Raw genomic sequence first — 20,225 nt, 5'->3', positions numbered from 1 at the left:
ATTTCATTTCTCACGTGGTCCAAGTTGGATTTAAGGGTTTCTAGAGTGGGCGCACATTGTAAGACAATTATCAGGCAGCATAAAAGAGATCAAAACAACGGGCTATTTGTAAGTTGGTATTATGGGAATGCATTGTATCTAAAGTATATTCCTAGAGAGGCAAGTGCAGGTGCAGATGGGCTGTGGAGGTTTAGCAAGAGATAGGAAATTCTGTAGGAGTGTTTTGGTACGAAACAGCTGTGGAAGCTTGTTGAGGAATACAGAGGAGGGATGACTGTCGAGGAAGAGCAAGGGGGGGTCGAGTTGAGCTGAAGCACACCACCAGATGGAGGGGAATTTGGTGCAGAAGAATACTGGGAGCAAAAGGCTGTGAAAAATGGACTATAAAGCTTGTCGATGATACTGCAAGGAAAAACAGTGGCATAGCTTGAAGGGAGGCATACAAAGTAGAGGACAGGTTAAGAAATTACTAGAATAGTAGGAATAAGGTAAGTACCCATTTAAAAGAAAGGAAAGCTTTTTGGAGGTGTGATATGTTTGGGAATTACAAAGCGGCATCTGTCTCTGACTAGATTCCACGTCCTCACCCCCGCCTGGAATAAGGATATGAGGTTGAATTTCACAGCTCTCTTCCCCTCCCCCGCATACCTCTGCCAGGGGATTCTTTTCTAAAATTATCCCCCTCCCTGAGCTGGGGGCTGCCCTTGCTGCCCTTTCCCATCCTGTTTCCTCTAGTGGGGGGAGGAAAACAGGAAGGAATGGAAGAAGCGGGATATCGGACTGAAGCTGCGACATTAGGAGGGGAGGGAAGGTGTCTAATTTGAGGAGGAAAAAGACACTAATAACAGCTACAACTGATTGAGTGATGGTATGCTGTAGGCACTGAGCATGGAGCCTTCCATTCCATCTTCCCCACAGTCATTTTCCCTTTTTTTATGGAAGAGGGAAATGAGGCTCAGAGACTTTCAGTTACCAGAAGAGGAAGAAATGTAGCTTTAAGGGAATGGAGTCTAGAATTAGGTAGCTCTGATTTTGAATGCTAGCTTTGCCTTTGAAGATATCAGAGACCTTGAACACGGTAGCCAACACTGAGCCTTGGTTTCCCATATCTAAAAATGAAAATTGTTTCTACCTTGAAAGTTCTCTCTGAGAATTAAATGTGATGATGCATGTAAATCTGATGGTGTTGATGCATTAAAAATGCTTGCTATACATTAACTATAGCAGAATGAGTTTCAGTTTAATACAACAGTCAGTGCTTTACTACAGGTCGTACACTATGGCAAGTTTTTTACGTGCGTTCTTTTATCTTTATAACCCTCTAGTTACAGCTTTCTGAGGAAACTGAGCCCAGGATATGAAACTATATTTGTCAGCTTGAGTGTATGTTCTTAACTAACAATCTTGCTTCTGTGACGTTTTTCCTGGCATGAGATTTTTTTTTTCCTCCTCCCTTTTTTGAGCTATAGATTCTTCTCATTAGAGTGGGAGAAGGAAACTGAGACCCAAAAGTTTTATTCCATCTTAGCACTATCTGGGTGGGAATTCAGGGAAAAGTGTATCATGTTTGAAAAGCCAGAAGGGGGAGAAAGAGACCCATCAAGTGCCACAGGCAAGCGCTGATACACAGGGCTTGGGAAAAGGCCAAGCATTCTTAAAGGATAGGGAAGACAAGGCCCAATAAAGAGTAGAGAAGAAATAACCACAGTGATGTGTGCTACAAAGAGAAAGTGTCTTCCAAGGAAGTTGTAGTAGCTTAGCTGAAATTTCAGAAAGTAGCTGGGCACAGATTCCATGCTGCCTAGATGTGCAGAGGGAAATGAAGACTGAAAACACCCCTAAAGGGCGTGATGGTTATACTGCCCAGTAAGCTGGGAAGGCCAGAGGTGAGAGTCTGAAAACAAGGGTAGAACCCAGCAAGAAAATGCGTGCTCAAATGGGCTTGGGGTTGCCAGAGGGACAGCCACCTACAGATAGCCTCAGCACACACTTTTCTCCTCCATGCTGTATCCTCTGTGGCCACTATACAACCTTCCTTCAAATAGCAATTCCATAAGCCTATAGGTTTTAACCTCTTAATATCATGGATCCTAGGAGAATCTATTTAAAGCCCTGGAAGAATACATATTATTCATGCATGCTTATGAATTGGCTTCCACAGTTAGGAGCTTCATAGAAATCCCCAGAAGTCCATCTTTGTCCCTCCAAGTAAGAACCTAAGCACTAGGTCCAATGGGATGTTGGGGTGCGAGTGGGCATAGTTTACATTTTCTTTTCTTGTTCTTTCGCAAGACAATATCTCATGGTTAAATCCCATGGTTAAATAGTTTAAACCACCATTCCTAATTTCAAACACTGGATACTTACACTCAAATCCTTGCCATCCAGCATTAGCAGCCTGTGGGTGCTCTTGATAGAATCCGGTTTTAAGAATTATGGTTGGTGCTTTCCTTCTAGACCTCATGCTTTCACTCGGCTTGGCCATGTGAGCACTTTGCCAGCCCCAGTTGTCTCTGCCTTCCAATCTCAGAGTCTGGGACCAGGCTGCTCTGTGTTAGGGACCTGACTTTCTCACAAATAGTAAGGAAGTAATTGCATCTCATATTTGTTTCTTGTGGTTATCAAGTTTCTACAGAAACTGATCACCTTCAGGAGAACCATAATGCACAAATAGGTGAAAATCTTTTCTGTTTCTGAAACCCTCCAAAGAACATAATTTCACTTTGGTACTATGTTTTTCTTTTTTTAATTAAGAAAGTATTCCTCTCATTTCACAGCAGTCCCTCAGATGTCTTTCCTTATTTTCTGCCTGTAGGCAAGGTGGGCATCATCACAGAACCTTTAGTCCCTGAAACCATCCCACATCTGTAATGTTTATGGGTATATTGTAGGCCTTGAGGTTTACAGGATTATTGTTAGAAAATGTGCTTTTATTTCTTTTCCAGTTTTATTGGTGTACTGTTGACAAATAGCAGTTGTACATATTTAAGGTATACAACTTGATGTGTTGATGTACATTGTGAAATGATCACCACAATCAAGCTGGTTAACATATCCATCACCTCACATAGTTACTGTGTGTGTGTGTGTTTGTGTGTGTGTGTGGTGAGAACACTTAAGATCTACCCTCTTAGCAAATTTCAGGTATACAATACAGTACTGTTAACTATAGTCACCACGTACATTAGATCTCCAGGACTTACTCATTTTGCATGACTGGAACTTTGTACTCTTTGACCAATATTTCCCCAATCCCCCATCCTTGCCCCGGCCCAGCCCCTGCCAACCACCCTTATATTCTACTTCTATGAGTTTGACTGTTTTAGATTCCACAGTGAGATCATGCTTTATTTCACTTAGCATAATGTCCTCTAGATTCATCCATGTTGTTGCAAATGGTGGAATTTTCTTCTTTTTTAAGGCTGAATAGTATTCCATAGTGTGTGTGCGTGCGTGCCCGCGTGCGTGCTCCACCTTTATTCATCTGTTGGCAGACTTTTAGGTTGTCTCCGTATCTTGGCTGTTATGAATAATGCTGCAATAAACAGGAGAGTGCAGATATCTCTTTGAGATACTGATTTGTTTTCCTTTAGATGTATATGCAGAAGTGGGATTGCTGGGTCATACAGTAATTCTGTTTCTAATTTTCAGCAACTTCCGTACTGTTTTCCATAATGACTGTACCAGTTTACATTCCCACCAACAGTGCAGAGGGGTTCCCTTTGCATTCTCACCAACACTTACCTTTTGACTTTTTGATAATAGCCACCCTAACAGATGTGAAATGATGCCTTATTGTGGTTTTGGTTTGCATTTTCCTGGTGAAAATGTTTGGTCCCTGAACTTGGACTGTCCTGAGACAGACCCCACTTGGTGATGGATAGTAAACTTCACTTTGGCTCAATTTATAACTTTTCTTCTATAGTGAGGAGTTCATAGGGAAGGGATGTCTTAGAAAAAAATGTTGAAAAAAATGTGATGCCGGATATTAATAGTTTGTCCTCGGCCAAAAATTATTTATTGGCCTGAAAAGGGAAGAATAGCAGAGAGTACTTCCCCATCATCTTTCTTGTTTGTCAGCTTGTCATGAAAAGCCCTCACTCCCTTGCCACCCACACCGTCCCTGTGCCACTGGCCTACTTCCCCTGTCCCCTGTTATCTGACCTGTGCTGATGGGGCTATGGTGGGTGCTCCGCAGTTCAGTGGAAGCTCAGGCCCTCCCTGTAAATCAAAGGTTGCGTTGTGGCTGACACTTATCAGTCTGGGAAGTGGGAGAAATGCCAGAACCCAGGGCTGTCACCCCTGCTTCCCACAAGCCTGCCACACCCAGTGGGTGCAAAGGGTGGGATCCAGGGGTGGCCCCAGGTGTTATTAGCAGCCTCTGGCAGCAGGAGGGCAGAGACCTGTAGGAGAAAACTGGAAACGGGAAGGATTGGGAGAGCTGGCCAGACAGAAGTTTACGATGCAGATGAGGACTAAATTCCGGGGGTTCACAGAGCTGGGAACAAGCCAACAGAGAGAGATGGCAGAGAGGCACCAGTTACTTTGCCAGGTGAGTTAACGCTCCATCCAGCACCCACCCTCCCCTTCTACATGGTGAAAAAGAGAGGGGGGCAACATGGAGGGCTTCAGAGCAGGCCCAGCTCTGCACGCAGGTTTGAGAGCATACTCAGCAGTTTCCCATCCTCGTCTGGGCGATATTTATAGAGGGACCAGTGACATGGGGCTGGAAGCCTACTAGTGACTAAGGAGGGGGACAATGCTGCTGGCCTGGCGGAGGGAATTCCCTGTGGGGCTGTCCCTCAGGTCCTCTCCCAGCCCCCACCCTGCACTGCTCTTACACCTGCTTCGACCCCAAGCAGATCAGATGTGGCAATGGGGGGGTCATGTGACGGAGAGGGGCCTATAAATAGCTGGAGGTGGGCATGCTGCCCCAGACGCCTTGGGGACAGCAAGAGCAGAGGCTTAAGGAGCTACACTGGGGGGAGGACGGGGGCAAGCAGGCCAAAGCCTGGCCGGGGCTGGGGGGGTGGGGGCATGGAGCAATCCAAGTCACAGCAGCGTGGGGGGGAGCAAAGCTGGTGGGGTAGTGACCCCCAGTACCAGTACATGCCCTTCGAGCACTGCACCAGCTATGGACTGCCCTCTGAGAACGGGGGCCTGCAGCACAGGCTCCGGAAGGACGCCGGCCCCCGCCACAACGTCCACCCCACGCAGGTAAAGTCCTTAAGGGGAGGGGGAGCGGTGGATTAGGGCAGACAGTGGGGCCAGAGATTGGTGAAAATTAGGACTTGGATGAACAGAGGGAGCAGTGCTACTTTTATTTTTTAACTTAGAAAAAGTACATGGGAATGTGTTCAAAATAAGAAAATCTTTCAAGGGTCTGGGCTCACCTAAGTATGCACTTGGATATTTGTGCACTTTTATACAACCTTACTAACACAATCCCCAGTCGTGGGGGAAATGGCAGCACCACACACACATGAATCGCTCGTGCTTACATAACCCACGTGCAGTGGTTTGTGCAGGAGCCCACGCAGCTGCATGCTGCAAGCTGTCTCCCACACCCTCACCCTCACCCACACGCCACCAGATTGCCACCGAGACCCTTGGCAGAACACACATAGAAATGAACCCTCTGCAGCAGGCAGAAGAAAGGAATTGGGACAAGTGGAGAAAACAGACTGAATTGCGTGTCAATGATCAAAGACCTACCAATGTCAGAATGAGCAGAGAAACGTATTCGAGCTTTCAGGTGGCAAGATCATCAAGTAAGAACCTATGGAGTGTTAGACACCTGTAAAGGTGCAGAGATGTGATCCCAGTGACAGGAGCTTGCAAATTAATTAGGGGTGTTCAGAGACGAGTATCATCCATGGGTTGGAATTGGTGGGTTACAGACACCTAGGAAAGGGTAGTGGGGATGGACACAACTAAAGCAAAGGTGAAATTGTCATGCAGAAATGTACAGGTCACATTTAGTAAGTAAGTGTGCCTCTCACACCAAAGAACGCAGGGTGCGACAGAGGATGAAATGTGTCTAGGGGCCGGAGGTTAGAGTTTGAAAGGGTTTTTACTAATGGGCAGCGTATTGCCCCTTTGGAATCTGAGGGGTGGGCCATGCAGGTGACCTCAGCACCCGGGTCAAGAGGATCCACTCTCAGTCCCTGCCTGGCTCCCAAGGGCAGTTGCAAAGGCAGCACCAGGGACTCGGTTGGAAAGCGGGGACATAAAGGTCGGAGTGGGCCGGAATAGGAAGGCTCCCTGGAGGTGGTGGGGTCTGACCTACACCTTTGAACACTGGGGGCTGCACACTCTGGCTCACTCTCACCCGTGCACGTGGACAAACATGGGTGGAACGACAGCTTGAGTAAAAGTGCAGTCGTGGCCCTTTCTGGCGACAGTGAACTGGCCAGGCAAGCATGAAGCTTCCTGTTGGAAAGCAATGGTGATTAGTTTGGGGGAGGAGGGTTCGGCTGGTTTCCACAGAGCCTTGAAATCAAACAAGAGGAGTTTGGATTTCAGTTTTTCTTTGTTTAATTTTTATTATGGAAAACTCCAGACTTACACAAAAATAGAATGGCATAATGAACCTCCAGGTATCCAACAGTGATCAACACTCTGTCAATATTGTTTCATCTGTCCTTTCCTCTCCTTCCTTCTCCCCTCTGCACAAACTGGAATCCTTTAACAAATCCCAGACACCGTGTCAGTCGCGAACTTGAGGTTTATTTCTCCATACCCCTCTCCTGTCCCTGCCCTGGCGCAGTGGGTAGCACTGAAGCAGCCAGGACACATCTGGCTGCTGTTGAGTTTTCCCAGCCCAGGTATATAATAATATGAAGCCCCGCCCCCGCAATTTCCATTGGCCTGGGACCCCAGCGAGCTGAGATAGCCTCGCTGTCTGACCTCCACTGGGAGTGTCTTCTCTGTCTGGGTTCCAGGTGGGGTTTGGAGGGAAATGCTGCCTCCCTGTGTCACTAACCCAGAAGACATACCGTGAGCAGGGCAATTAGTGTGTGCCTGTTCGGGACTGAGGCATAAAACTCCGCTGCTTGTATTGTGAAATCAGATCTCTTCTACTCAGGTTCTCCTAGAATCAGCACCATGGCCTGGCCTGACCCCGGCCCCAGAGGACAGTGAGCGTAGTGGGGGTGGGGCAAGCCAACGGCGGGCAGAACTCGAGCAGGCCCAAGAAAACACACATGCCTTACGGAGGGACACACGGGGAGGGCACCAGACCTGAGGGGTGCTGCTCCACCCTCCTCATGTGTTGGTGGGGGCTGATTATCTCGCTTTGGGAAGAAGTAGATGGACTTGCCTTGTCGGGGCTGGTTCCTGTTTGTGCGTACAAGCACTGGGAGATGAGAAAGATGGGCTTTACCTAGGCTTGACAGAGAACACGAGGTTTCTCAGGGAAGGCCAGAAGCACCAAGGCAAAGGGCAACCAAGAGTCACCTGTTGGTGAGGCCAGTCTGTCCTCAGGCTGTCCACGTTCGGCCCCTTAGCAGGAAGGGCAATGCAGAGTGAACTGGGGAAAGGGTGAGACACACAGAAATCATGAAACACCAGGTTCATGCAGTCCCAGCTCAGCACAGTTCTCCGTGTCTCTGCTTCAAAGTAGAAATTGGCCTCTTAGGTGAAGTTTTCTATGGGCGGAGGTGAGGACGGGTCATGGAATGGGTGGAAAGAAGGTGGGAAGGATGGACAAAGGTGAAGAGTGGGAGCTGCAGGGATGGAGAGTGGAGAGTTGAGGCCAGGGGTGACCATGAGGGATGACCACGAGGCAACCCTGCATGCAGTCCCCAAAAGCCAGGGTTCAGAGAAGTGATTTCTCTTCAGTTTGTGAGTCTCTGTACCGCCCTCTTTTTAACTCTTCAACAAGACGGATCTTGACCTTTCTCCCTGCCTCCAGATCTATGGCCATCACAAAGAACAGGTCTCAGACAGGGCGCGGGACACGGGCATGCCCAAGAAGACGGGCTCCAGTTCCACCCTGGACAGCAAGGATGAGGATCACTATTCCAAATGTCAAGGTGATGGGGACTGAGCAATAAAGGAATCTGGACTAGGAGGTACCAGGATTAGGAGAATAACTTGGGTGTCCCATTGCACATACACCCCCCCCAAAAAGCCTCCTCTGAGTATTAAGGATTCTTCTCACCTCCACACTTTGCTCCCTGCTATCCCTCGCCCAACCTCAAGAAATAAGAATTTTAGAAAGGGATTCAAGTATTCATGGGGAGTTGGACTTTGGTGCCTTCTGCAGAGGCCACAGGTGGCAGAGAGGCAAAGGGAAACGCAGGGAATGAGATGAACACACAGACCCTAGGGCCCAACCCCTCCCCTCTGCTCTCGCGTCCTGCACCCACGGCAGTGACTGGTTAGCGGCTTTTCTCTTGTTTTTTACCCCTTTCTCTTCCTAGATTGTGTCCGCCGTCTGGGACTCGTGGTGAGAAGAAAGTTAGGGGAAGACTGGATCTTTCTGGTGCTGCTGGGACTGCTGATGGCTCTGGTCAGCTGGAGCATGGACTACGTCAGTGCCAAAAGCCTGCAGGGTAGGTTCAACCTGGACCTTTGCTCTCAGCCATTTCTAGAGTTTCTACTTCGGGTGTGTTTGGGGAGGGAGATGTGCACGAGGTGGGGCTCAGGCGGGACTCTAGCCCCAGACAAGACTAGACTCAGACCCACATCCACTTCTCTTGCCCGTTCTACCTGCTGCCACCCAAGCTGAGTGCCCCTCTGGTACAGTGACCAACTCCCCAGTCTTCTTGGGACTTTCCCAGTTTCAGCACCGAACGTACTGAGTCCCAGGAACCCCTCAGCTCTGGACACGCCGGGAGACCGGTCACGCGATGGCCTCTAACCAGGCTCCTGTAGCCCCAGCACTCGAGTGTCATTTGTAGGACCCTTCACCTCCTGCGACTCAGGTTTTCCACGTGTAAAATGAAAGTGGTACCATCTCAGGAGGGGCAAACAGGGCAACCCTGGCACGAGAACACACGGGGCACGTGGCCCCTCGCCCACCCTGACCCCAGGCCTGTCTCCGCAGCCTACAAGTGGACCTATGCGCAGATGCAGCCCAGCCTTCCTCTGCAGTTCCTGGTCTGGGTCACCTTCCCACTCATCCTCATCCTCTTCAGCGCCCTCTTTTGCCACCTCATCTCTCCCCAGGCTGTTGGTGAGAACTTTCCACCAGACCAACATGATCCAGGGGGCCTGAGAAGGTCCACTCCGTCTCCTCCCACCCCTTCCCCGCTCACAGCCCTGGCCCTGCTCACCGTCATCCCCCGACTGCAGCCCCTCCGGCCCTCCCCGGTCCCCATTTCCACTTTCAGCTCCCTATTAACCTCCACCTTGAACCTGCACAAAATCCTTTAACCCTTTTAGGCTCTGGAATCCCTGAAATGAAGACTATACTTCGTGGGGTTGTCCTGAAGGAATATCTCACGCTCAAGGCCTTTGTGGCCAAGGTTGTCGCCCTGACCGCAGGGCTGGGCAGTGGCATCCCCGTGGGAAAAGAGGTGTGAGCTGGGAGGGGCACTCGGGAGCGAATCTAGAGGGTGCTCTGGGAGCAGAAGTGGGGGCACTGTGGGGCATGGGGCTAGGCCAGGCCGGGGGCACGAGGGAGGGGAAATGCTTTGGAACGTCCTCGGCTTGGGGTCTAATGACAAAAGCATCCGAGCTGGGTGGGGGAAGCTGTGCTGTGAGGGCTGTCCTTGCACAGTGGGATATTTAGCAGCGTCCCCAGCCTCTGACCCCCAGATGCCAGTAGCACCCCCAGTTGTGACAACCAGCATGTCTCCAGACATTGACAAATGGCCCCTGGGGACACAGCCTCCCCTAGTTGAGAACTGCTGCCTTAGCGAGACTCCAGACCAGCTCCCTTGCCCAGATCTGAGAAAACTGAGCCGGAGAAAGAGGCTCTGCTGTTTTCAAGGTTGCGCACTCAGGCCTCCTTCAGTCCTACTCTCATGCCAGTCCTTGCCCGGCCTCCACCCGGCAGCCAGACTCATCTTTTAAAACTGGAACCAGCCCCATCTGACCTCTGGTCAGGAACTTCCTAATGGCCTTCCATCCCACCTAAAATAAAATCTGAACTGCTTACTGGCCTGTGAGGCCTTGGGGCTCTGGCTCCTCCTCTCTCTCCAGGCTTCTGCCCTCTCCCCTGCGTTTCTTCAACCCTCAACCCCTCTGTTGGGCTCTGCTCAGGGCTCCTGCAGGTGCTGTTCACTCCCCACTTCATTCACGGCCCTACCGAATTGTACCTGGCTTGGGAGGCGCCTAGACCCTCTTATCTAAACATGCGACCCACAGGCCTCTCCCTCCCCCTCTCTCTGCCCTGATTTTCTTCATAGCAAAGGGTAACATACTGGTATATCTTCTCCCTCCCCGCTGGGCTGGAGCTCTGGGAGGACAGGGTCTGTCTGTCTGTCTTCTGCATTTGCAGTGCCTAGTACAGTGCCTGGAGCATGAGTGCAGTGCAAACCCTCCCGGCAGCTCTGACTCCTGACCTCTCACTCTCCTTCCTCTCAGGGCCCCTTTGTCCACATTGCCAGCATCTGTGCTGCCGTCCTCAGCAAGTTCATGTCCATGTTCTGTGGGGTCTATGAGGTAAGGTGGAGACGGTGACATGAGGCAGGGGCCGGTCGGTAGAAGGAATCGGCCGTGTGTGCAGGGTGTCGGGAGGGCAGGAGGGCTGCCTCTGCTCTGGGCCGGCCGTGTTGCTGACGGGGGCATCGCACTAATCCGCGCTCCCTTCTTCTCCAGCCCCGGACCCGTCTACCCTCGCCATGTAATCACATAATGCCTCTGTAGCCTATGCCTGTCCTAATGCCCACCGCTTCTTGATCTGTGTCCCTACATGGTAGCCTGGACCCCTGTCTGCTCCTGCACTACCCCTGAGAATCCACAGCACCCCCCATGTCGGTTCCCTCCACGTTTCCCTCCTGTGCTGCCGCGTACGTTTGTAGCTCCTGATCCCCACCCCACCCTGCCCGCCCTGCCTCCACTGTCCTCGTCTGGTCTGCCTGCTTCTCTGTTGCAGACCGTGCCTGGGCAGCTTGATCTCCTGGTGTCGGCCTGCGCAGTGGGCGTGGGATGCTGCTTTGCGGCCCCTGTTGGAGGCAAGTTTCACTTCCTCCCTACCCCGGTTGCCTGAGCAAGACTTGGAAGGGGGTTGGGTGGCTGCCACGAGCTTTGGGGTGGGCATCCAGGGAGTGACCATGGATCACAGCCCCCAGGCTTCAGACACCTGTATTTTTCCACCAAAGGACAGTGTGTTCTTTTGAGGCTGGTTACTGTTTGGTGCAGGTCTTAATGGTATTGCTCCGTCTGGAGTCCTTGCTGTCTCATGCTGTTGCCACTTCTCACCATGAATGTCCCCATCTCCAGCCCCTCTCTGGTCATCATCTATTGACTTACTTGCCTGTCATATATTTGCCTGACTGTTATTTCATTTTCTACTTTGGGCCTTGCGCTACAAGGTCACTTCCTGTTTGCCAAACTCACTGAGTTTCTCCTGGCCGGGGACAATGGGAATCACAGGGGCAATGGGACCAGGTGATTCTCTGTGACTTAGGCCTCTTATTCTGCCTTGCTCCCCCTCCCTGCTTGTTCTCCTATCCTGTCTGCCCCCTTCCTCGCCTCTACCTGCCTCTGTCTCTCCCCCAGTAGCAGCCATACTATTATGCTGACATCCTGACTGTGGGCTGTGCTGTCGGAGTTGGCTGTTGTTTCGGGACACCTCTCGGAGGCAAGTGATGGATCCCTCCCGTATCCGTCGGCTTGCCGGGCCTGGCTCCCGGAACTGTTCTAGTCAGCGTCCACGAGTGCTAGCAGCACCAGGTTACTCACTGAAGAAAGAATACTAACTTTCAGTGAGCATTTACTATGTGCCAGGCAACGATTTAAACACTTTACGTCTATTCCTGCCTAAAGCTGTGTGAGACAGATATTACAGAGGAGGAAGAGAAGGGAACTGAATTAGAGAGGAGGTGAGTGACTTGAGCAAGGTCATTCTGTTAGTAAGTTGAGGAGCCGGGCAGTGAAACCCAGGCAGTCTCCAGGATTCCCCCACTTACATTAAAATCTATTTGTGCTGTTGCATATCTTTGCCCTGCACTTATTACACCTCGTAACAGGGGACTCTATGAACTTCCTTCTCTGAGGGAAAATGTACATTTTGTTGTGCTTTGTTAAGGACGTGAGAGTTTAGGTGGACTTTCTTCAGATCAATGGTAAGCTTTCAATGAGGAATACTTAGTGGGGGGGGTTGAAGGATAATTGTTCCTTGATAGCAATTTAAAGTTGAGTTTAGCTCTTTCTACATGTGTAAGGAAAACACTGATCTATCGGATTATTTTCCTTATCATGGATGACTAACAAATGGGTGTGGTCAGAGAAAGCAGTTGCATTTGTTTATTTACTCATCAAAATCAGCTGTAGCCGGATTAACAGGGTAAGGATTACATAGATCATTCACTGGCTTCATCATTGACAAAAAGGACCCCAAGTTGACAATTGAAAAAACAAAATTGTGGGAAGGGCATGCGCTTCTTAAATGACCAGCTGCGAGAGATTTCTTTTCAATTTTGAAAATATAATCAGTCTTTTCATAGGGGAGTCTTCCAGGTAGCTAAATGACTTGGCTCAGGAACGATACATGGCTAAGAGTTTGAAGTTAACGAACATGTATCACGCTAACTGGTGCTAGTGCTGTGACCAAGCGCACGGCATAAGGAGACCAAGTCAGCAAATGCGTCGGCAGCGTCCTGTTTGCACTTCTGTCCTCAGCTCTAGTCATTGAAGTCATTAGTCGCTGTCAGGGGAGGATGGTGTGTTTGAATTTCCACACATGTTAAACGTTCACACTTATATTTATACCCACTGTCGCCTTTATTTACTCTTTAGTCTTCCAAATCCAGAAGGTCAAAAGAATATTTTTAGACAGGAAGAATTTTGTTGTGTTGTTTTGTTTTGTTTTTACTCAGCCAGATTCTTTAAAGTGAGGAGAATTTGCATATTCCTTATAAAACTGGAATTTCTGAGATGAATTAGGAAGGTTCTTTGTGGTCCTGGGTCTAGTGTGGGAAAAGTAAAGACCATAGGAAAGTTACAGATAAAACGTTGCTCTTGACACAAGACATTGTTAAGCCCTTAACAGTTTAGGCTGTTTGCATTAAGTGTTAAATGATAAATGTATTTGCAGGTGGTATTATTTAATTTGCTTTTTATGAATATTAAAGATTTTTCTGAAAGAAAAATATTAGCATTAAAATAATTTATTGGCCGGGTGCGGTGGCTCAAGCCTGTAATCCTAGTACTCTGGGAGGCCGAGGCAGGTGGATTGCTTGAGGTCAGGAGTTCAAGACCAGCCTCAGCAAGAGCGAGACCCTGTCTCTACTAAAAATAGAAAGAAATTATCTGGTCAACTAAAATATATATATAGAAAAAATTAGCCGGGTATGGTGGCGCATGCCTGTAGTCCCAGCTACTGGGGAGGCTGAGGCAGTAGGATCGTTTAAGCCCAGGAGTTTGAGGTTGCTGTGAGCTAGGCTGACGCCACGGCACTCACTCTAGCCGGGCAACACAGCGAGACTCTGTCTCAAAAAAAAAAAAAAAAAAAAAAAATTATTAACTATGTCGTCAATTTAATTGCTTACAATTAAGCATTGCTTACACCAATGAAAGGAATATAATTCAATGTTCCACTAAAACAGCCAACATCTCGTTCCCATTATGTGCCAGGCACGGTGCTGGATACTGCACACTCAGGGTGCTCGTGGCTGAAAGGGTAGACAGGCAAACAGATCATCACACCCTGCGATACACGTCTCAGTGGCAGGCTGGGCAAAGCGTGGTGACAACCTTCTGCTAAGCTGCCTGGGGGAGCCAGTGAAGCTTCACAAAAGACGTAGTGTTTGATGTGAGACCTAAATAATAAGTAGGAATTTGCAAGGAAGACCATAAGGGTAGGTATTCTGGACAGAGGAAACAGCATTGCAAAGTCAAGGTCTGCAGACTCTCATGACAGTAGATGAGTTTTACTAGGGAACGCAGGGGAAGGAATAGCAGGAAATGAGTGTGGACAGGTAAATGGGGGCTGAATTAGGAAGGCTCCCATAGGCCACGCACAAGAATGTAACTTTTATTCTCTAGGCTAGGATTTGCACAAATGTGTTTTGCAGAACACAGTTCTTTGTGGTGTTAATAGATGTAATGTGTAAAATTGATTCCAAGGTCAAATCAGTTGGAAATGCTTGTCTAAACACATAGTTTTTTAAACTGGAGAAGTTACCAGAACGTTGGCTATGCTGACATGCATTGTGAATTTGGCTCCAACACAGCATTTCCCATAAGGCCCTTTTTGCAGGGTCTGTCTCATGGGATTTGTAGTATCTCACAGGCCTGATCTAGGGAAATGCTGTCATGGGTGAAGTGAAGCCAGGAAAGAGTTTTGAACAAGGAAGTGACATGACCAGCTTTAAATGTCCATCTCGTCCCTTTGGCAGATGTGTGCAGGATAGAATTGGCCTGTGGATTACCAGGATTAAGCCAAGATTAACAAGAAGACAATTGTCACAGTCCTCATGATGATAAGTGACTGAACTGGGCAGAGGCAGAAGAGATAGAGAAGAGGATGATAAATGTGAGAGTTAGAAAACAAAACTGCTGCAACTTGGTGATTGGTTTTATGTGAGGATGTGAGGGATGAGAGAGGAGGAGGGATCAGGGGCTGCCGCCTAGGTTTCCAGCAAGGGCAGTGGGGCGCATAGTGTTAGTAACCAAGACTGGAATATGCAAAGTGAAACAGGCCTGGGGAAATTGATAAATTTTACTTTGAGTATATTGCGTTTAAAGTTCCTGCGGCTTATCCAGGTGATGTCAAGTGGGCAGCTGGGTTGGTGAGTCTGAAGCTCAGGAACCGGGTAGAAAACAGCTTCGCTACTCAGCAGCATGTAGGTGTAGCTGATGCCAGGGGCATAAATGAAATTGCGAGAGAAAGTGTGCCTATGAGTAGTGACATTAGCAGACCAAAGACAAAGCCCTGGGTTGGGCAGAGGCGCAGGAGCGACAGAGAAGACAGGGAAGGAATCCGGAGTGGGAGGAGAGAGCGATGTTTCACAGCCTAGGAGACGAGAGAGTTTCCAAAAGCTGTTTGTGTTTTCAATGCTTTGTTTCCTTTTAGCAGCACATTTTATGTTTGGCTCAGGCTAATATTAAAATTAGCTCTCATTCCAGAGCATACAGTGACAGACTGCTAGGGAAAGTGTCCCAGAAACAAAACCTAGCCCAGGATTTCAAAAAATTGTTGTAAAATATTCATAAGTTGGATAGTTTACACCCAGGCAAATCAAAGCTAACTTTGCTTTTGTTACTGGTAAAGAAAAGGAGAGAGATTCACTCTACTTGATTCCTGCTGTCAAATCCTTCTAGCCAGACGCAGTGGCTCACATCTGTAATCCCAGCACTTTGGGAGGCCAAGGTGGGAAGATTGCTTGAGGCCAGGAGTTTGAGACCAGCCTGGGCAACATAGTGAGACCCCATCTCTACAAAAATTTAAAAAATTAGCCAGGCATGGTGGCATGCACCTGTGTCCCAGCTATTCGGGAGGCTGACGTGAAAAGATAGCTTGAGCCTGGAGTTTGAGGCTGCAGTGAGCTATGATCACACCACTGTACTTCAGCCTGGGTGACAGAGTGAGGTCCTGTCTCTATTAAAAAAAAAATCCTCCTTGTAGGCCCAGAGGCAGCTGCTTTACCTGAGGTGACTTGAAGAGCAGGGTAGAAGGGGCAGTTGACAAAGCTCTGTCTGTCCCAGGTTACCCCTTGCCTTCCTCTGTTCTCTGCAATTCCACCCAGTCTGTTCTCTTCTGTTCTCTTTCTTCCTCATCCTCTCCTCTCCTCTCCTCATCTTGCTCATTCCTAGAATAGGCACTAGACCCTGATTATGTACTAGGCACTGTACGAGGTGCTGGTTTCCAAGAAATTTTTAATCCTAGGGGTAACTCAGAAATGTAAACCGACAACTAACTAGATCTAAAAATGCTAAGTGCTCTAATAACCTAAAATTCTGAGTACAGGATGAGAGATGGACATTCTCCGCCTACAGAGAAGGATCGGGGATGGCTTCCCAGAGAAGGTGACTTGGGGCTGACCACTAGAAACCTTCTGCCCAAGTGCGGCAGCTGCTCTATGAGGGAGTGACCGTCAGGCCACCATCTCCTTGGCACGGATGACTCAATGGAACTAGTTGACTGACACCTATCAAAGAGAAGGTGGAGGTCCTGAGGGAGTCAAGAGATGTGATTTTTGAATATAGAACAGGGAGAAGAAAATTACTAGGATGTGGGATGCTGCGCCAAGAGGGAGCAGGTGGAGGGTCTTGGGCAGACCATGGAGAGGAGGAGACCTGTCGGGTTCCTGGTTTCCTTGAGGCCAGGCCTCCTCTCCACTCATGTCATCATGTGCTGCATTCTCCCCGCCCCCCTTCTCTTGTTTGGTAAAGTTGAGGCTTAGCCAGGTTTTAGGAAATCTTGTCATCAGTTTTTACTTTGCATCTAATCGAAGTCCAACCCCCTAGTTCTTAATCTGTTTAAAGATTGTTTCTTTGTATCTCTTGAACGTTGTTTTCATGCCCTTGTTCTCGTTCCTTACTTTGTCCCCTATCCACCCTCGTTCTCTTTTCTGTAGATCTACCCCCTCCTTTTCTGCTGCAGAACCTACTCGCAGACCAGTACTACTTAGGACCACCAACTAGCTTTCTTTTACCATGCCTGCCTTGCGAAAGCATGGTTGTCTTTATCTTCCTTTGGCCTCTTGGTTTTTTTCCCCTGCTATGGTCCTTCTACATCAGGGTTTTTATGTTGTTGTTTTGTTTTTTGGTTTTTTTTTTAATTTGTATGACTCCTCTGTTTTCTTTTCTGGAAATATTGGGCAGTGCCAGCTCTTACAAAGCCCGCCTATTTTGCTTATCTCTTCCTTATAAAGTTGCCCCAGAGTGTATGGCGGGAGGCAGGAAAGGCTGGGGAGGGACATGCTAAGGAGAGTCTCTGAATTCTGGCCTCTGGTTGCCAGCTCTGCTGAGTACCTGCTCCGGAAGCTGTTTCCTCTTTTATATTTTCTGCAGATTTTTTTTTTTTTTTTGGAGACAGAGTCTTGCTCTGTTGCCCGGGCTAGAGTGCCGTGGTGTCAGCCTAGCTCACAGCAACCTCAAACTCCTGGGCTCAAGCAATCCTCCTGCCTCAGCCTCCCAAGTAGCTGGGACTACAGGCATGCGCCACCATGCCCGGCCAATTTTTTCTAAATATATTTTTAGTTGCCCATAGAATTTCTTTCTATTTTTGGTAGAGACGGGGGTCTCGCTCTTGTTCAGGCTGGTCTCGAACTCCTGAACTCAAATGATCCACCCGCCTCGGCCTTCCAGGGTGCTAGGATTACAGGCGTGAGCCACTGCGCCCGGCCCTCTGCAGGTTTTTTCCAACTACCTTTAAGTCTCCGTGGATATCCAACAGCTGGGAACTCTATTCAACCCTGCATTCTAGGGTTGGAGAGGATGTGGCCACTTGATTCTCACATTTTAGAGGTTGAGGGCCCATTCATTTCTCGTCTTTTCTGTGTCTTGTTTAACTACATCCCTGGTCTACAAAAAAATAAAAACACAAATAAATAAATAATTCTGGCTTGAGCAGGTGTATGCTTCTCTTTGCTGCTTCTGCCCAGATTTAAGTTTCAGCAAAAGCTCCTCAGGTCCAGGGGAGGGGAGTGTGGGAGAGAGCTTGCACTTGTGTCTGCACCTGACCCTGCTTCCGTGCCCTACAGGAGTGCTATTTAGCATCGAGGTCACCTCTACCTACTTTGCCGTTCGGAACTACTGGAGAGGATTCTTTGCAGCCACCTTCAGTGCCTTTGTGTTTCGCGTCCTGGCGGTGTGGAACAAGGACGCCGGTAACAGGGGAGGCCCATGGTGCAGGTTGTATGCAATAGAGATGCTGGCGACAGGGCGCGGAGGGCAGCTCTGTAGGGCAGTTCAGAGAAGGAACGGTTGGCATTATTCGGGGAGTGGGACCAAGGCCCAAGGGTATAGGACAAGGGTATATGTCATGGAGTAGGAGAGTACAGCCAAGGAGTGGTTGTGCATGGAAAAAGGGAAATGAAATAGAAGAGGAGGAATTGGGATTGGAAGAAAGGAGGAAATAGTCCTTAACACTGATGACTTCTGTCTCCCTATCTGTGGGTTTTGGTGAAGCTGCCCCTGTAATCCTTGTCTTTTCATCCTGTAGTCACCATCACTGCTCTGTTCAGAACCAATTTCCGAATGGATTTCCCCTTTGACCTGCAGGAACTCCCAGCCTTTGCTGTCATCGGGTCAGTGGGGTCTCCTGCTCTGGTGTGGTGGGCAGGGATTGGGGTGAGGCTGTGGATTGGAAGGGCCCCAAGCTGGGAAGAAGGTGGGGTGGGCATGGGTAGAGGAAATTGTTGAGAGTGGGCGGGTAGAAAGGGAAGGTGGGAGCCTGACGTCTGCTTCCCTGCAGAGGCTAGGTCTGAGGGATGAGGCTCTCATGTCTGTAACTTACACCCTCAGGATCTGCTGCGGGTTCCTGGGAGCTGTATTTGTGTATCTGCATCGCCACGTCATGCTCGGTGTCCGAAAGCACAAGGCCCTCAGCCAGTTTCTGTCTAAGCAGTGAGTCACTGCCCTTCTTTTGCCCTACACATTTGCTTTCTGCTTTCTCCAAGAGTTCCTCCCGTTTTATCTTTGTAGAAGATAAACTACATTAGATGCCTTTAGGTGGCTTGTGTTAAAATATGAGGAAGCCCTGATACTGTGGGTAGGAATCGTGAGTTCTCCCCTTTGAAGATTGTTTTTTTGGCGAAGAGAATGCTCTTTCTTTAAAGAGCTGAGGCTACAGGACTGCAGGGAACTTCCGCTTGCCGAAGTTCAGTGTGGCGCTCACTGTGAGGTGGCTAAGGTAGGGGTAGGGTTAACTCTGTTTCTTTTTCAGCCGCCTGCTGTATCCTGGAATTGTTACCTTTGTCATCGCCTCATTCACCTTTCCACCAGGAATGGGTCAATTCATGGCTGGAGAGGTCAGCTCTGGGGGAGTCTAAGGGTGCGGGTCGGGTCATTAAGCCAAGACTGGGGACACGTGGAAAAGCAGAAGCACAGATGCCCCTCAGGCTTCAGAACATATGTAGTTTTGGCCAAAGGTAGAATTTGTAGATTCTCCCTGAGAAAAGTGCCAAAGAGACCCTGAGTGATGAGGCTGGCGGATCAGCTCTCTGAGAGGAGGAGGCACAGCATACCTGGAACACACACCCCTCTGCTGCTTCCCCTCCCAGCTCATGCCCCGCGAAGCCATCAGCACCCTGTTTGACAACAACACGTGGGTGAAACACGCAGGAGACCCTGAGAGCCTGGGCCGGTCGGCTGTGTGGATTCACCCCCAAGTCAACGTTGTCGTCGTCATCTCTCTCTTCTTTGTCATGAAGGTACTGCTCCCCACACTACTGACCCCCGAATCCCTATCTGCCTTCAGTCTGGGAACCCAGGGTTTGCATAGTGTAGGAGGGGGTAGAACTTCATCTGGTCTTTGTCCAAGCTAAAGAGAAATCATTTGGAAACCACAGCCTAAGTTGCTCGTCTATAGCAGTGAACCGATATCTGAGTTAATTGCTCTATTCATGTCATAGTTGGTGGTGTTTGGCACAGTTATTCAACCCTTCTATTGGGTCTACTTGTTACATTATTAAGCCATCACAACAGCCGAGTAAACAAGGACAAAATAGAGTTTAGCCTGATAGATAACTTGGTAAAAACTTCAGATTAATTACCCAAATCTCCCTCCACATATTAGTAAGGTGCTTCATCCTCCATGTATCTGATGATTCATTTTTAGATGATTTGCACATCCATTTTTTCCTTAGTCTTGTGGGTAATCTCTTTTCTAGAATTTCAAAAGAGATAAAATATTTAAATCAATTTTATTAGTGACTATAAATAATTTTTATAAATGTTATTATTCTCTATTTAGGTAGTGAGGCTGTGGGGATTTTGGCGTTCTCAAACTATTTTCCCCTAGCTGCAATTAAGAAACAAAAGCTGATTTCTTTTACATCAGTGTTTTTTTTTCATATCCACCCATCATCAAGGATCATGTATTTATAGACTTCTCAATTACCACCTTACACAAGGTATTTTTATTTCTACCCCTGGTTGTGACA

At 48.6% G+C, this 20,225-nt stretch overlaps 1 protein-coding gene across 1 annotated transcript in view; it reads left to right on the top strand.

Annotated features, from left to right (window-relative positions):
• Positions 1 to 4,935: 4,935 nt before the first annotated feature.
• CLCN1 (chloride voltage-gated channel 1) overlaps positions 4,936 to 20,225 on the top strand; it is a 29,380-nt gene continuing 14,090 nt past the window's right edge. Inside the window, exons 1-12 of the mRNA XM_045564051.1 lie at positions 4,936 to 5,217; positions 7,916 to 8,036; positions 8,427 to 8,558; positions 9,053 to 9,181; positions 9,391 to 9,524; positions 10,537 to 10,614; positions 11,677 to 11,755; positions 17,823 to 17,948; positions 18,284 to 18,368; positions 18,586 to 18,687; positions 19,007 to 19,091; positions 19,344 to 19,493. Of these exons, the coding sequence (XP_045420007.1) occupies positions 5,038 to 5,217; positions 7,916 to 8,036; positions 8,427 to 8,558; positions 9,053 to 9,181; positions 9,391 to 9,524; positions 10,537 to 10,614; positions 11,677 to 11,755; positions 17,823 to 17,948; positions 18,284 to 18,368; positions 18,586 to 18,687; positions 19,007 to 19,091; positions 19,344 to 19,493 (1,401 nt within the window). The 5' untranslated portion in view covers positions 4,936 to 5,037. The remainder of the gene's footprint in view (positions 5,218 to 7,915; positions 8,037 to 8,426; positions 8,559 to 9,052; positions 9,182 to 9,390; positions 9,525 to 10,536; positions 10,615 to 11,676; positions 11,756 to 17,822; positions 17,949 to 18,283; positions 18,369 to 18,585; positions 18,688 to 19,006; positions 19,092 to 19,343; positions 19,494 to 20,225) is intronic.

The sequence above is a fragment of the Lemur catta genome, chromosome 11 (assembly GCF_020740605.2).
Source record: "Lemur catta isolate mLemCat1 chromosome 11, mLemCat1.pri, whole genome shotgun sequence".
Lineage (NCBI taxonomy): Eukaryota > Metazoa > Chordata > Mammalia > Primates > Lemuridae > Lemur > Lemur catta.
Note: the sequence above shows the minus strand (reverse complement) of the source record. Positions and strands in the feature narration are given on the sequence as shown.